This window comes from Artemia sp. Qi Xiang Cuo, chromosome 19, assembly GCF_049724085.1.
Source record: "Artemia sp. Qi Xiang Cuo chromosome 19, ASM4972408v1, whole genome shotgun sequence".
NCBI lineage: Eukaryota > Metazoa > Arthropoda > Branchiopoda > Anostraca > Artemiidae > Artemia > Artemia sp. Qi Xiang Cuo.
In genome coordinates, this window is record NC_142812.1 from 45,377,627 (window position 1) to 45,393,802 (window position 16,176).

The window sequence follows — 16,176 nt, forward strand, 5'->3', positions numbered from 1 at the left end:
CTTCCCCCACAAGATCTCCAAATTTTCCCAATAGCCTCCAATATTTTTCGCGTAATTTGGTTGTCATTTTTTTTTTTAGAAATATCCCCCACCCCCTCCAAATTCTCGAACTTGGAAGATAGAAGAATTTTGGATCAAAGGTTTTCTGTTCCATTACAGTCGCAACTCCTCATCCGTAAAACAAAATCTGACACATTATAAAAATATGAATCTTTGAATGTAAAACGATTGTAGAAAGACCCTTTCCTTACCAATTGAATTCCCCCCCCCCCCAAAAAAAAAATATTTAAGAATCCCTAGAGGATCAAATTAAGATTACACCCTTATATCAGCTAAAATGTTTTCTGTCTTTTCTCCAGCTCCAAAACTGATATTCTATTGCCGATTATTAATATTGCCAACTGTTGCCAATTATTATCAATTTCACTGGTATTGATCAATGGCGGCAGTTCACGGAAATTAGGGGGGGGGGGGGAGGGAAGGCCGTATCTAAAATTTTTGCCCGGCTTGTAAAAAGATAACAAAATGCATATGAAAAAAGTTTTTCATGCGTTTTTTAGAGCTTTTTTGTAAGCCCCCCTCCTCCCCCCCCCAAAAGCCCTACCATCCTCCCAATAACGAAACAATAAGACTTTACAGGTGAAATGATTGCTTACTCTAATTTTATCAGTATGCATATTTTTAATTCTTCATTTACTTGAATAAGTCTATATTTCCATTTTGTTAATAAAAATTTTTGCAAAAGGCGGTGTTGAAGAATAGATGGCATTCACGTATAAGTACAGTGATTATAGTAGAATTTGAGCATAAACATTGTAAAAGCACTTTAAGCTTTGAGCCCTAAAAGAGCAATAGAAAACGACACAAAGGTGATTCGATGGTTAAAACGAGAAAGATGGATTCGAGCTAGAATGATTTAGCAGAAACAAGGTAATACAAAGGAAGTTGCATTCCAAAACGATGGTTTCTTTTCATTTTTTCAATTGAATAAGATCAGCGTTTTATGGACTATCCATCTCCATTGTGCTCCATCTCCATAGTATCTCCATCTATCATCCATCTATATGTGCTCCATCTCCATCTCCATCTCCATAGTATTTTTTCAGATTTCTTGAGCTTTCCTTTCTAAATCGTTCACTTTCTAGTTCAGAAATCGTAAACTATGATGCAATGATACAAGTATATAAAACAAATAATAATAAAAAAAGATGTATAAAGTTAAGTTTAGAAACGACACCACTAGACCAGCGCGAAATATATGACACACATTCAACTGGATAGGGGGTTGGGAGAAATTTTTTCCTGCCATATTTGTGTTAATCATGGACATTTATACAGCGATTGGGAGAATAGTAAGCAAAAATATTCTTTCAAATTAGATTATTGTAGCATAGATATTTAGCCTTTCAACTATGCTGAATTAAATGGCTATCCTAGAATTTCGATGGAAGTCTTTGGGGAACAATGGTTGTGGGACAGGGGCTAGAACTCCTCCAATCTTTTCGGTCAGTTAGAAAGGGCAGTAGGACCAGGAAGCAAACTAAAAAATTTTAAAACAGCCCTAGCATCATAACTTCAACAAAGTTCAACCTGGCTTAACTTCTTTGAAGTTATGATGGTAGGGATTTAAAAAAAAAAAAAAAAAAAAGGTTTAAAGATCGTATTTTAATGTAAGTTTCTCTTTTATATTTCAATTGGTGTTATGCTGAGGACAGCCCTTGGACATAGGGTCGAAAAATTCAATTAAAAGTTTGGAATTTCACTGTCTTACGAAAAAAATCTCTGTTGTTCTACTTGTTGCTTGTTGTTTGATGGAAAGGCAGTGTGTTCTTTGTCGCTATTTATATCATTGAACAAAAAAAAGCTTTTCTTCATGTATCATTCTATTTTATAATTCGCGCTGCAATTGTCCTTCTTTTCACTGAATTAAATAAAAAAAAAAGTTTTTTTTAACTGAAAGTAAGGAGCGACATTAAAACTTAAAACGAACAGAAATTATTCCGTATATGAAAGAGACTGTCCCCTCCTCAACGCCTCGCTCTTTACACTTAAAGCTTTTTATAGTTTTAAAAAATAAAGTTGTGCGACAGAGTCAAAGTTTAGCATAAAGAGCGAGCCGTTGAGGAGGGGACATCCCTTAACTTTACTTTTTTTTTGGCTAAATGGCTTTCTCGAAATTTTGTTTAACGTAACCTACGAATTTACTTTCGTACGTATATATTTATTAAATATATTAGGGAGTTTGCCCCCAAGGCAATATGCCAAGTCTTTACCCTAAAGTTCGAATTTTGTTCGAATCACAAACCCCTGAATCACAAAGGCCGGTTTGTTAGAATAGATAGCTCTTTTGAAAGTACTAAAAAAAAATTTGCTTAGGTATTGACTACGGGGTCAACCCCCTCATATACGTAATAATTTCTGTTCGTTTTAAGTTTTAATGTTGCTCCTTGCTTTCAGTTGAAAAAACTTGTTTTTTTTATTTAGGTTCTGATAGTTTTTTAAATAATTCTGGGAAATCCGGCGCCCCTTTCATAGGGATGTCCCTTCCCCCCCAAGGAAACATCCTCCCCCGTAACTCCCTACTCCGATCCCCTCTCCCCCCACCAGAAAAACATCCCTCCTGAAACGCCTGTATACTTCCTATTAACCAATAATATATGGTCTATATGTAAACAATAGGCAAAGTTCATAACTTGCTGCCCTTTCCCCGGAAAGGGGATGAAGTCATCCTCAAAGACATATTTATTAGACTTTCGACTATGTTGAACAAAATGGCCATCTTTGAAATGGCAAATGGCAAAATTTTGATTGGGTGAATTCAGGAAAACAATTAGCGTGGTAGGGGGCCAAGTTGCCCTCAAATTTTTTTGGCCACTTAAAAAGGGCACTAGAAGTTTTAACTTCTAATCGAATGAGCCCTCTTACGATATCCTAGTACTATGGATTTATACGATCATCCCTGGGAAAAAAACAAACAAACAAACAAATAAACATGCATCCGTGATGATTCTTCTGACAAAAAATACGAAATTCCACATTTTTGCGGATAAGAGCTTCAAACTTATATTATAGGGTTCTATGATACGCTGAATCTGATGGTGTGATTTTCATTAAAGTTCTATGATTTTTAGGGGTTGTTTCCCCCTTTTTTCTAAAATAAGGCAAATTGTCTCAGGCGCGTAACTTTTGATGGGTAAGACTTAACTTAATGAAACTTACATATTTGAAATCAGCATTATTGATGTATCATACATCTATTATTGATATACCATAATTGATACATCTATTGATGTATCTATTGGTATACAAATTCCGGTTTTTAGAGTTTCGGTTACTATTGAGCCGGGTCGCTCCTTACTTACAGTTCGTTACCACGAACTGTTTGATAAATTTTGTATGTTAGGTTTATTACAACTTTATTACACCAGAAAACGATATCTTCGGCCCAGTCGACAGCTTTCCAATTTACTTGTGAGTGAAGTGGTACTTCCGGGCGAAGGAGCAGGTTCTCTTTATATTTTACCAGTATTTTTAGTTCAAAGATTTTTGAAAAGTTTCACAAGGTTTTTGGCACTCTTTTAACATGTCGTAAAAATCCACGATGGCAACACTGATTATATAGTAGAAACTTGAGGTTACCCAAATGAAAAATCCCTGTGACGCCAAAAGACATTCGAAAACGTATCAATGTCTCCCTTTGTAACTGACACTAAAAGGAGAGAAAGTCTAGAAAGGCCCTTTCGTTTTTTACCTGACGACATGAATGTTAGACGCACTTACTGATTTCATGTTATAATTAGTCACAGAAGAAGGAGAAGGAAATAACAAACCTGTGAAATTTGTTGAGCAATAGTAACAGCCTTATTCATTGGGAATTTGTCTTTTCTTAAATGCAGATGTCGGTAAAGCGTCATTCCACGACACATGCTTGTAATGATTGCCAAACAAGGGGGTTTCATGCAAGCACCCATGAAAAGAACAAGATTTTCATGGCGAGTTTTTCGAAAAGTTGACACCTGGAAATGAAAACAGGTCATTTGTAACTGGGCCCTGTATTTGTAACTGGAAAAAATATATATCCTTGATTAAAGCCAATAAAAATATAATGATGAGAGAAGCAACATATGTCTGTGAAAGATTTCTCGTTACATTTTTCCAGTTAAATTTATTTCCAAAGATTTCCAGTTACATTCATTTCCAGAAAGATTTCCCAATCCATTGGAAGACGTCATGCTTTTGTTTGGCCCGACCTGAACTGAAAAAAAGGCAGCTTGTCGCAATTTCTTCAAAAACATGACATAACCATCTTAGCCTTTGTTCTATTATAGAAAGAGAAATGAAACAAAAATTTCCCTATAGATTATCATGTGGGAAACATCTAACATCATCAACTTTTCGAGACCCCTCATTTCAGAGCCATTCGAGCAAGGGCGGATCCCAGATTTTTTTTTAGGGGGGAGGGGCAAAACAGGTTGATCCGATAAACTTGCGTTAGGAGCAAGTTTAATTAACGCATACTTGCGTTAATTAAGTAAATTACACTACTTTAGACTACGTTAAGGGGGCGCGCGTCCCCCTCACCCCCCTCCTGGATCCGCGACTGCATTCGAGTATACTCATATATAATAATAAATAATATCTATACAATCTGTCTTGGCTTTTCTCTGTCTACAATTAGCCATGTCTTGATGCAACCTATGCAACCTACTCCAAAATACTTGATAACTATATACTCTATATACTCAAGTTATAATTTATATTAATTTCAAGATGTACATCTTTTGTGTATTTGTCCTTTTTATTTATATGACACTGATAGGAGATGAACACATGCAAATGCCAAATTATCATCATTATATGAAATTTTCCACTCAAACTGAATAAACGAATAATTCATTTTAAAAGAGAGCATAACTTATAAGTACTTCCCAAGACACAATCGAAAGAGTATGGACAGTAATAAGAGAGGGATCTTCATTCTTTCAGATAAATTTGATGGGAATTAAAAGCTATTAGCCCCACTGACAGCACAGTGTTACCAAGCAGAACTCGAAAAACAAAAAATTAATTTAAACTGAGAATCTTGGCCCTTTAATATGGGTTTAATAGTAATTAAAATCTACTAGCCCAACCGACAGCGCACTGTTAACAAGCAGAACCAAAAAAAAATAGAAAAAAAGAGAATATCAGCACTTCAATATGGGTTTACTAAGTATGTTTAAAATTAAAAATAAGGTTATAATGAGAATTGTCCCTAAACAGACTTCGTCAAAGTTTCTAGGGACATAGTTGTTGATTAAGATTTGTAGTATTTGTTATGTTTTTTTTCTTGTTATTTTGTATTTCCGTTCAATAAATTTCTTTCTCTCTCTAAAAAATTAAAATGTCTTAGCGAAACTAACAGCACAGTGTTGCTCAGCAGCACTAGAAAAATTAAAACAAAAACAATTTGAATTGAGATTATCAGTCAGGCTTCTTTTATATTTGGACAAAACCTAAAATATTTTGAAAGCAAATAGGGAAAAAAGCCACTAATAATACTATTAATGTTTGATTTTGGCAGAACAATGTCTAGATACCGTTAATTTTTTCTTTAACTTTTAATTTTCACGTATTTATTTCTACAGTTTTCAAATTACGCCCTTTCAAAGCATATTTAAGATGAAATATTAACATTTTACATGCTTAATATTTACCCAAAACTTAAGCAATTGGTAAATTTTACAACTGGCAACGCATCAGGATACAGCAAACCACTTCATCCATTTTCTTAGTTTAAAGATTTAGACTTTTCGTGCCTTTCCTAAGCCTTAGGAATTCTTTATGTATTTATAGATCATCTTTTTCTTTTGGCAAAGTCGATACCGTTACAATGGTTGTTAAAGGAAAACAAATTTTTTTCTAACTTTTAATTAGTGCGATTACCTTGGAAAGGGGGCATGACTGGTTGCCCGTTTTTACTGTTTTTACAAGATAGTGGATACCCTATATCATGCCCTAGCATAGGTACAATTTACAAAAGGACTTTCCTATTTAATTTTTTTTTTATTAAATTTTTATCATTAAAACCCCCTTTGTGCATATAAGTCCAATCAAAATTGTCCGTGATAAGTCAAACGAAAAATCTTGATCATCCCTTAGTTCTATGGCTATCTACCTTAGTTCTACCCTAGGATGAATGGATGAATCATAGACAAAATCTAACAACAAGTGAAAATGACATCATTTCTTTTACCAACTTTTGGCTTATGGCCTATGCCATAGCCAAAGGCTTATGCCAGCTTTTTGCGGCCTCTCACTCAGACCACCTGTCTTGAATTTGTCTTCAATTGGCCAATGGTTTGATGGCAACTTGATTTTAATTCAAAAATCAACTTTTAATTTTGATTCTCTAGTAAATAAATGTTTTTTTTTTGACAAAAAGCTTCAGCAATAATTCCTCTTAGCAATAATTTTTGTTGGTGCGATATATATTGTTTATTATTTGTTTATTATTTGTTTATTATTTGTTTATTATTTGTTTATTATTGTTTATTATTTATATATTGTTTATTATTTATTATAATATTGTTTATTATAACATACCCTGACTATAGTATAGAGGATAGAATGATATAGTATAACTATATATGTATACTGATTGATTAGAACCCTCTGTTCATGCAGCTTGACAGAACTTGCATTTTACTGATTTCTACAAAATGTGACATTTCCAACGTCTGTAATCTACGCCCTTACCGTGCTTTAGTTCTGGATGTCTGAATCGCAATATCATCCTCAAATCTGTAAATCAACAATGAGAGAAATCCTTATAGACCATTCTTGATTCAAATAATGCATTGTACATACTCAGTACAACATTGTAATGAGAGGGAGGGTGAGTTGGGTACTGATTAATTTTTCCGAGAGGAAGTAGTAAGGTGTCATTTTAAGTCCTCATAAATCTAGATCCTTTTAGAAATTCAATGTTTAAAGATTCATTCAAGGCATTTTGGGTCCATCATAACAGGATTCCCAACATTCGATGCCTCATTTATACATAATTAGAAATTGAAAAGTTGAAAAAAATTATTAGAAACTCAAAAAATGAAGAATTAATAATAACAAAATTATTCAGCTTTTGGGCGAAATATCTCTTTTAATAGAGAGGACCATTTTATCATCCAGCAAATTAATATGATGAAAAGCAGCAAAATACATATAATTCCAAACCATAAACCTGATAAAATGCAATACTAAAAAACTAATAGGCAAACTCAAATGAATTAAATTAATGATTAATTGATCAATAACTATTAATCTCAGATTTTACTGTACACGATACCATACTGCTCATTACTGATCCACTAATGCCCCCACAGAAAATTTCCTATTTGGAATTACAAACGAACCATTGTGCAGAGAATTCAACCATACGAGGGGACACAACTTTCACTACCAAGGCCGTATCCAGGGGGGGGGGTTGACCCCCTCCCTCGGAAATATTTGTCCGACTCGTAAAAACGTAACAAAACTGAGTACAAACAAATTTCAGATGCATTTTTAAAGTTTTTTCGTAACCCCCCGGAAAAAATCCTTTTCTACTCCCCCCCCCCTCTCGAAAAAAAAAATCCTGGATACGACCCTGTTCCCCACTTTTAGTTTTCAACTATATAGAAACTGAAAAACCTGTCTAAAGTTCTTAGGGTCAATTCTTCCCTATCCCCAAATCCCTCCAATCCACTGTTTGCTTTCTTTTCATAAGAGATACGTGCTTTACCTCAAGTTTAAAGGCCTCAAGCGATTTTTCATCGTCTAAGTGCCCCATAGGCAGTACACGAATAGCTACATCCCCATGCCAATTTCCTTTGTAGACTGTTCCGAAGCGTCCAGTGCCAATTGGGTCATACAATGTCACTTCTTCATAAGGAATGTCCCATTCACGTAGAGAAAGCTGAAAGTCAAACAGATGTAGAAACTATTTTGACAATAATGCTTTACTCTTAAGAAAAGCAAGAAAAGGAACAAAAATGCACTAAACATATAACCAAAGATAAAAACACAGATTTTCCTATAATTAGTAGTAAACTGAAATATTTTTTTTACATATGGGGTTTAATAAACAAAGTCCAAAGATCTCAAATAAGACTTTTTCTTTTAGTTTTAAATACATATAAATTTTATGTAAAATTTAATTTAAAATTAGTTTAATTAAAATTCAATTTAAATTAAGTTAAACTTGATCCTAGATATTCAATATATTAATCCGTATTAACCCTGTTAATTTCCTTTAATCTTATGATGTCATGGGTAAACACTATGCTTTATTTTTGTCAATTTACACCTGCGACGTTATTTTTATGAGCCACCCATATTAATCTGTAAGCGTATGCTAGAAAGGAACCTTTTTGAAACCTAATTGGTTCGTCTATGTGAAACTTTAAGCCAGTAAAAAGAAAGAAAAGTTTTTGAGTCACAAGATTTTTTACAAGTAGAATCTCTGTTTTTCTGTGACATAGCTATAGTATTCGTGCGAATAATGAGAAAGTATTCCTTGAGTCAATTACTATTAGATAATAATGATCATTTATTATTATAATCAATAATAAGTCAATAAATAATCAATTACTATTAGAATAATGTCAACTTTTTGGTGGTAAGCTGTGAGTTTCGGCAAAAATCAAGTATCTGGAAAGTCAACTTTTACTTGATCAATGGCTTAGATTTTACAAAAATTTATTGGTCAATAAGATTAAGTTAGATAGGATTTTAGTCACGGTAGTGATTAAAGATAAATTATTTCATAGATACAAATACAGCCATACAGGAAAAATTTTTCCACATTTACTATCTAAATCAGTTTTAAGCAAAAACATCTATCTTACTAGCCAAAGAGTCTGTCGGACAACAGACAAAAAGTGAAAAGGGACTTGAATTGTGAGTATCAGAGGATTAGATTCCCACCTTGCTGTGAGGATCGGAGAAACGATAGTTTGTGCCTTTCCCTAGGATCCTCTTACACCCTTTCCCAAAAAACTCCCCCTGAAAGTTTCTACTTGATCCTTGAGCAGTAGGACAAACCTGGGTACCCAATTACGCATAGAAATCATCACCTTTTAATGAAAACTTTTGACAGCATGCAACCTCCACAATGCTGTTGCAACCTCCATAATGAGATATAGTCATTTGCCTCTAAGCAAAATTAAGAAAAAACACATACTCTCTTGTGAGCAATGGAAAACAAACTAACTGATCTGATCTCTCCTAACTGGGGAAACCGTTCTACTAACCGTCCTCCTATGTCATAACGCCATAGTTTTCAGATTAACTATTAGTACTACTACTACTTACAACTCACTGCACACACCAAGTCACCTCAGGTCAACACACCTACGCACGCTCCTTCTCCATCCCTAAGTTATGTATTTTCATTTACTTACACTGTTCTGCCTCGGCCAAAGTCTATCACTCGTTTCAGCATCTGAGGCTTGCGAATCTTGGGAATCAACTCGATAAGTCCTTTCAGAATCCGTGCTATTGCTTCCAGATCCGTTCGTACTAGTAAGTCCACTTGAACCAACTGACACAGTTTTGTCCGAGTCTCGAGATTTCTGTGAACTGGTAAGGTCTGATTGATTTTTAGGTTGAGATTCAATGTTTTCTTTGCTGGCTAATGATGTTGCTAAATTCGCTAAACTCGTACTAACAAAATGTTTGGATGCTACAATGTTATCAACTGAAAGTGTACGGGTATCACTTGAGGAGACATCAGGAAAGCTGAACTGATGAGGACGTGACGCTGATGGAGGTGTGCTTGCTGGTATACCTGGAAAAAGAAAATCCATAAAAATAATACAACATCTTTCAAGTATATAAGTATATATATACAGATTTTTTGTTTTTTTCTTGTCGGTGGAGAACTAGAGGATGATGAAGGAGTGGTATTTGATGGTTTATGTTGTATGTAATGGAGTGACTCTATTGGAAGTTGATATGTTGATTAGTTAAATAAAATTTTGAATGAGGGTGTATTTGTTTTTCCATGTTTACTCGACTACCCCTTTGGATAATCTTGTGTCAGGCTCTTGAGCGGCCCAGAAGAATATCATATTGATATGTATGCTGTAAATATTTTATTTAATAAATAAAATAAACATATATAGGTAAGATTAAGTTGCTGTTCAAAATGGAGAGGAAAAACCGAAAATCGAAATCAGACCAAGTTTTTTTCCAAAATTTTTCAAAATATCAGAAGGGCATTTATTTTTTTATTTTTGCCGAATTTTTCACATTATTTAAAGTATCAATTTCTTGTGGCGGAGATTCAAAATCCAGTCGATGTAAATTCCTATGGTGGCACAGTAAGTTTGTTCTCAGCTTGTTACTACAAGACCCAAAGTTCGAACTCGCTTGTAGCAACCCACTGAAAGGTCATACAAGGACCTTAGTAATCAATGAGCGTCAATAATCCGATACAATACAATATTGCATCAGTGGTAACATTAGTCACCATGGCCTTTATAACTTATTGCACAATTTATGACGTATAAACAAACCCTGATATTTATAAATTGATTGATTATCTAAGAATTTTTCCAATGCCTATTCCGCCTTTTAAATGACAAATTCGTGATTTTTTTGCCTCTGATGCCAAGAACGGCGATCTTTTTGGCAAAATCTCCCTCGTCAATCAGAAAGAGGGATAGATTTAAGAATTATATTTGTTCTTCAGCTTCCTATGACTTTTGACTCAAAAGAGGACTAAAAAGAAGAAAAAAAAAGAAAAAAAGACTTAATCAGATAATAGGAAAAACATACAAACTTTTATTAATCAAGAGAAATTAATCATAAGGTTCTTTGACCGTCAAGAGACTTGGTGAATTTTGTCGAAACCAGAAACGAAATAAAAATATAGAAAACGGGTATAATATGTCAAATAAGACAGTGGAAAATAACCAAGAAATAACAACATTTTCATTAACAATAATAAAAGCCCGCAAGATGAAAATATAGACAAACGGCTTTAATGTTTCAAACAAGACAGTGAAAAAAAAAACTATTTAGGGAATAACAAAATTATATTATTATTATTAATGAAAAAAAGCTTTTTTGTTATTCCCCATTATCTTATTTGAAATACCAGAACTGTTTTCCATATTTTCATTTCGTTCTATGTGTAAATGAAAAGACAGTGTGTTTACACAACTTATGTGTAATCAAGCAGGTCTTAATATGGAAATGAGAGTATGTTCGACTATATATAATATGATATTGTTAATATACAATACACTTCAAAAATAATAAATGAAAACACCCTTATTATAAAAAAAAACAAAAATAAAAAATAAATCTATAGAAAATGATCTCTATGCTCCATGCCCAGTCCAATAAACCTTACAATTCTTTATCCCCAGAAAATTTCTATCTCTTAATATATTTTCATCCAACTTTCCGCTTTTGATTTGTCTTATAATTTACTACAATGTACACTAATATGTACTTGTTTGCATCATGTTTGCAATAGCATGCAGATACTGATATAAAAATAAAAGAGGCATTGATTAAACTCTTTTGATTTGCTTAGTGAACAATCGCAGCCGAATAAAACAATTTCTACGATTTTACATAATTTTGAAGACTGATCTAACAAAGAAACAAGATAACAATATTTTTCTTTTTTTATATTAAAATTAAAAAATAAGTTAGTTCATCTTATTGAAAAATATTTTGAGACCGAAAGTCGAGGTAGACACATCAATTTTGAAATTACATATTTGAACGTCATTTTTATATTTTAATGCAGAATGCTCCTAAGCTACAAGTTAACGTTAAAAAAAATTCAAAAACTATGGTCTTGTTAAGAAATTTAATATGTAATAAAAACACGTTAAAATACAAACAAATGGAAATTAAACTAAAATACAAATATTTTCCAACGATGAATCAAGAGCGATATTCAAACCTAACAAGCCGAAATTAACTTATGTAAGGAATCAAACTTAAAACGAACAAATTATAGTAAGTGCAAAAGTATTCACTTGATGAAGAAAGGTGTGTAAACGATATATTGTTTTCTTCTCGTTTATAGGGGAGAAAGGTGTCATTTTACCCCAACTTTCGAAACTCATCGACTAATTCCTTCCGGTAGATATTTCTAAAAGTTTTATCGAGCCTCCGATTTTCGATACGTTTGAAATTAAATAGACATTTAAAAGGAGAAAATTGCTATGATTAAAACCGTTATTTTTCTGTCCCCGCAAAAGAGTTTTGGTTCGGGGGGGGGGGGGGATTTGAGGGTTTTTGTCAGCATTTTAAGTGTAAATTTATAAGTTAGATAAGTATATCGGAGGGGGGGGGCTCAGACCTTAGGTGAAGAGACCTTAGAATTTCCAGGAGTCTAATTACGTATATTATTTGAAGACAGTATTTTTGTAACTTGTCCGTTCATAGTAATTATTTAAATTTTAAGGAGTCGTATAAGAATCACAATAATTTGTTAAATGGAATTTTTTGCCAGAAAAAAGCAAGACTGCTATGTAGAAAAAAAATTGAAGGATATTGGAGGGAACCCCAGCAAATCTTGGAAGCAAATCTTATTAGTCTGAATTCCCGTCCAGTGTGTCCAGACATGATACATCTTTAGGATGTATCATGTCACATCTTGTAAATCTTGAGGATGTATCAATCACACATCAACCTGATGTGTCATTGTTTTGCGAATATAGACAATAGCGTTTCTTCATCAACCTCCGTGTTTACTAATGATCTTGAATTTGAATGAAATGATCTTGTTTACTAACAATCACACATCAACCTGATGTGTGATTGTTTTGCGAATATAGACAATAGTTTTTCTTCATCAACCTCCGTGTTTACTAATGATCTTTCAGCCTCCCTTAAACTAGTATCTATGTTGGAATTATCTGAATGTGTAATGTGTATGAAAAGTGGAGCTTATTAGGAAGTTTTATTTCCCTGATTTGTATTCCTGATATGTCGAATCGATTTTTTGTTTAATTAAATAAAAATAAAAAAAGTTTTCTCAACTTAAAATAGAGAGCTACATTAAAACTTAAAATAAACAGAAATTATTCCCTATATGAGGGGCGTTGCCCCCTTCTCAATACCTCGCTATTCGCATCAGGGGAAAAAATCCAGGATTTTTTAGGGGGAGGGGCACAATAGATTGATCCGATAAACTTGGCGGAGGAGGGTGCGTAGCTGTGTTGACCTCAGGCGGCTTGGTGCTGCGGTGAGTTGTTAGTAGTAGTAGTAGATAAACTTGCGTTAGGAGCAAGTTTAATTTACGCAAACTTGCGTTAATTAAGTAAATTACACTACTCTAGTCTATGTTAGGGGGGGAGCACCCCCTCGCCCCCTGGATCCAAAACTGGTTCACATAAAAGTTTCTTGCTGTTTTTAAAAAAGCTTCTTGTCCTAATTAAGCGGCCCTTGGATTTCAGGAGTCTTTCTCAAAGAATTGGGACAAAAAGTCAAATTTTTTAGCGTAAAGAGTGAGATATTGAGGTGGGAGTAATCCTTATATGCGGAATAATTTCTGTTCGTTTAAGTTTTGATACTGCTCCTTACTTGGAAAGTTCAATCCCCGAAACCTCCCTCCCTCTTATGCCAGTTTATTTCAGCCTGCTTGAAGTGTTTTTGTTGAAAAATGTATTAATAAAATTTGACACTATATAAAGTTACGTTCCAAAATAAATGGTGTCCATTCTTTTACAAGCATTTTGCGTCCGTTGGATAAGTAGATAAATGTTTTGCGAAGAAAAACTCCAACTTTTAAGACGAAAGAAAAAAAGTTAAAATTTTCCTATTGATCATGAATTTCAGTAAGGTATAGGAAAAAATTAATGACTGTTCCATAAGCACGTCACTTAAAGGCTGATAAACACAGTATATGATTTATTTATTTCATTTCTATGTGTTTTTGTTAGGCTTTATTTTTTATGTATCTATTTTTATTTCTTTGATTCTTTTTCTATTTGCTTATATTTTATTTTCAATTTTTATTCTACCTGAGGAAGTTGTATGTTCGATGAATGAGAAACACAAAGCAAAGAGAGTTAACCATCCTTAGTACCCGCTATTCATGCGTCGTGAGTAGTTGAGATCCTATGTTTGTATAACAGATAAAAGTTCAATAGGGATAAATCCTTTTATTAGACAGTGCAAACAGTTACAAACTTTCTGGATATTTCGGTCACATATACAATGAACGTCTTCAGCAGATAAACGAAAATAATCATAGGCAGCGCGCTAGCGCTGCCTAAGTAAAGAACTTTTTTTTTCTCCATACCCGGGCACTTCGTATCGAAGGAGTCGTCGTAGAAACTTCGAAAAGGGCTCATTCGATTGGAAACTGGAGTGGCTAGTGCCCTTTTTAATAGTCAAACGTGATTGGAGGGCAACTAGCCCCCCCTCCCCCACGAACATCATTTACCAAACACATACAATAAAAATTTTGAAATAGCCATTTTGTTCAGCGTAGTTGATTTCCATATAGAAAATATGTTTTTGAGTAGGACACTCCCCCACAACCCTCAGGGCAAGGGTTTTAAGTTATGCCCTGAGGGCATATAAGAACAATATTGGAAAAATGTACTACTTATTATTTTTTTCCATTAGAGCAGGGCACTTCATATGTAAGAGGTGGTCGTAAAAACTTCAAAAGGGGCTCATTCGATAGTAAACTGAGAGTTCTAGTGCCCTTTTTAATAGTCGAAAGTGATATGATGGTATTTAGCCCCCCTACGCCCATTATTCCTCCAAACAAAGTCAATCAACATTTTGAGATAGTATCTTTGTTCACGGCAGTTTATTTCAACACACAAAATATGTTTTTGAGGAGGATACTCCCCAATTATCCTCGGGGCGTGTGTTGTAAGTTATGCCCTGGGGGCAAATAAGGTTTTTATAGAAGCCGTTGCCGTAGAAAGTTCAAAACAGGCTCATTCGATTGGAAATTCAAAGGGCTAGTCCCCTTTTTAATAGTCAAAAGTGATTGGAGGGCAACTAGCCCCCCCCCCCCCCCCACGCCCATCATTCCCCCAAACACATTCAGTCAAAATTTTGAGATAGCCATTTTGTTCAGCGTAGTTGATTTCCAGATAGAAAATATGTTTTTGAGGAGGACACTCCCCCACAACCGTCTAGACAAGGATTATAAGTTATGCCCTGGGGGCATATAAGGTTTTTAACTGAAATTTTTGTCGTAGAAACTTGAAAAAGGGCTCATTCGATTTGAAATTCAAAGGGCTAGTACCCTTTTTAATAGTCGAAAGTGATTTGAGGGCAACTATTCCCCCTGTCACGCCCACCTTTTCACCAAACATATCCAATCACAATTTTTAGATAGCCATTTTATTCAACGTATTTGAAAGTTTTGGAAATTAGGTCTTTAAGGATGACGACCCCTCCCCCCGGAGCCCTCAGGGCAGGGGTTGTAAGTTATGCCCTGGGGGCACATAAACTTTTTATTGAAAGCGTTGTAGTAGAAACTTCAAAAGGGCTCATTCAATTAAAAGGGCCAGTGCCTCTTTTAATAGTTCAAAGTGATTGGATAGCGACTAACGCCCCTCTCACGCCCACCATTTTCCCAAACACATCCGATTAAAATTTTGAGATATCCATTTTGTTCAACGCAGTTGAAAGTTATGGAGATTAAGCTCTTTTAGGATAATAACCCCCTCAGAGTCCTCGCTGCAGGGGCAGTAAGTCGATCCCTGGGTGCATATAAGGTTGGTATAGAAGGCTCTTTCATAAATTATTGGTAGCACGATCGTGCTTCTTTAATAAAGTACGCGGACATTCGAGAAAGATACAAGAAACGGTGACTGAGAAAAGAGGAGGAGACTCCCCCACAGCCCTCAGGGTAAGGGTTTTAAGTTATGGCCTGGGGGAAAATAAGAAAAATGTTGGCACAATGTATTATTTATTAAATTTTTCCTTTAGAGCAGGGCACTTCGTATCGAAGAAGTTGTCGTAGAAACTTCGTAAAGGGCTCATTCAATTGAAAATTGGAGTGGCTTGTGCCGTTTTTAATAGTCGAAATTGACTGGAAGGCGACTAATACCCCTTCAACGCCCTTTATTTCCTGTAACACATCCACTCAAAACTTTTAGATACCCATTTTGTTCAGGGTCGTTGATTTCCAAACAGGAATTATATTTTTTAGGACAGTCC

General features: G+C 34.5%; 1 protein-coding gene across 1 annotated transcript in view; it reads right to left on the bottom strand.

The window, feature by feature from the left end:
- ksr (kinase suppressor of ras) overlaps positions 1 to 16,176 on the bottom strand; it is a 112,396-nt gene that overhangs the window by 41,533 nt on the left and 54,687 nt on the right. Inside the window, exons 10-12 of the mRNA XM_089105653.1 lie at positions 9,420 to 9,805; positions 7,760 to 7,933; positions 3,831 to 4,016 (exon numbers count right to left, since the gene is read on the bottom strand). Coding sequence (XP_088961779.1) covers positions 3,831 to 4,016; positions 7,760 to 7,933; positions 9,420 to 9,805 — 746 coding nt within the window. The remainder of the gene's footprint in view (positions 1 to 3,830; positions 4,017 to 7,759; positions 7,934 to 9,419; positions 9,806 to 16,176) is intronic.